General features: G+C 60.2%; 1 protein-coding gene across 1 annotated transcript in view; it reads left to right on the top strand.

Annotated features, from left to right (window-relative positions):
• Positions 1–1,043, top strand: part of LOC113941883 (RNA-binding protein 8A-like) — a gene marked incomplete at its 5' end in the record, with an annotated part of 2,730 nt that extends 1,687 nt beyond the window's left edge. Inside the window, 2 exons of the mRNA XM_027633021.1 lie at positions 296–432; positions 661–1,043. Of these exons, the coding sequence (XP_027488822.1) occupies positions 296–432; positions 661–706 (183 nt within the window). The remainder of the gene's footprint in view (positions 1–295; positions 433–660) is intronic.
• Between the last annotated feature and the right edge of the window lie 327 nt (positions 1,044–1,370).

Raw genomic sequence — 1,370 nt, 5'->3', positions numbered from 1 at the left:
AGGGTGTCAGGGGGTCCCTGCCCCTCAAACCTGAGCCGGGGGTTCCCGCCGTGCCCGGGCTCATTCCCAGTGCCATTCCCATTCCAGATCCCAATCCCAGGGTGTCAGGGGGTCCCTGCCCCTCAAACCTGAGCTGGGGGTTCCCACCATGCCTGGGCTGATTCCCATTCCCATTCCAGATCCCAGTCCCAGGGTGTCAGGGGGTCCCTGCCCCTCAAACCTGAGCCGGGGGTTCCCACCATGCCTGGGCTCATTCCCAGTGCCATTCCCAACGCCATTCCCGATCCCGCCCCAGGGCTACACGCTGGTGGAGTACGAGACGTACAAGGAGGCGCAGGCGGCCATGGAGGGGCTGAACGGGCAGGAGCTCATGGGGCAGCCGGTCAGCGTCGACTGGTGCTTCGTCAGGGGCCCCCCCAAGGGCAAGCGGAGGTGAGGGGCGGGAATTCCGGGATTTGGGAGCGGGAGGGATCTCTGGGAGCATCGGAACCCCCCGCTGTGGGGAACGGGGGGCCATTCCGTGTCCTGTCACGGGGAGGGACTGGGGTTAAAACAGGGATAAATGTGCCAAAATGCTTTCTCTCCCCTTAATCCCTTTTCCCTCATCCTCTTTTCCTCTTTGGCTTTTCCCTTCCCTCCCACCTATTCCCTGTTTTCCAGGGGCGGGCGCCGGAGGAGCCGCAGTCCGGACCGGCGCCGCCGGTGATGGATCCAGGATTCCACCTGTTCCGAGTCCAAACTGGGCGAAACTGGGAAAACTGGGGGGGTTTGGACACAGGGCTGAGGAGCCAAACGGGCTCCATCCCTTGGGAAATCGGGGTTTTGCGGAATTTTATTGTTTTCAAAGGACAAACATGAGGGGAGCAGCAGCAGCCCCTGAGGGTTGGGGGTGTTTCCCTCAGGTCTGGGGGGATCCCTCCCATCCCAGCACATCCCAGGAGTTTTTTCCCTACCCCAGGCAAACGTTCCCTTGATCTCCCGTGGGATTTATCCCACTGGGAAACCCTTCTTTTCTGTTAAATAACAGTTTTTGTGTAAATTTGGCTTCTTGTTCTTTGTCCTTCATTAAACCACCCCCAGCCCCTTTCCCTAAAATCCCTCCCCGTCCCAGCTGCTGGATCCCCGGGGATCCCTCCCAGCCTGGCAGGAGAAGGGCTTGGGCCTTGGAAAAGCCTTTTTTTTCCCCCTTAAAACTTGGCATTGGGAAGCGACAGCTTTGGGGGGCAACCCAGGGGACTTCCCATGTCCAGCTGTTCCCCCCTCCAGATGTGCCAGTCCCCAAACCCCCCAGATGTGCCCCCCCTCCACACTCGGAGCCACTGAGCTGCACGGGGGCCTTTATTGAAGGACACCACCCCCCAAAAATGGGG

The sequence above is a fragment of the Corapipo altera genome, unplaced genomic scaffold, assembly GCF_003945725.1.
Source record: "Corapipo altera isolate COAL_440 unplaced genomic scaffold, ASM394572v1 60387, whole genome shotgun sequence".
Lineage (NCBI taxonomy): Eukaryota > Metazoa > Chordata > Aves > Passeriformes > Pipridae > Corapipo > Corapipo altera.
Note: the sequence above shows the minus strand (reverse complement) of the source record. Positions and strands in the feature narration are given on the sequence as shown.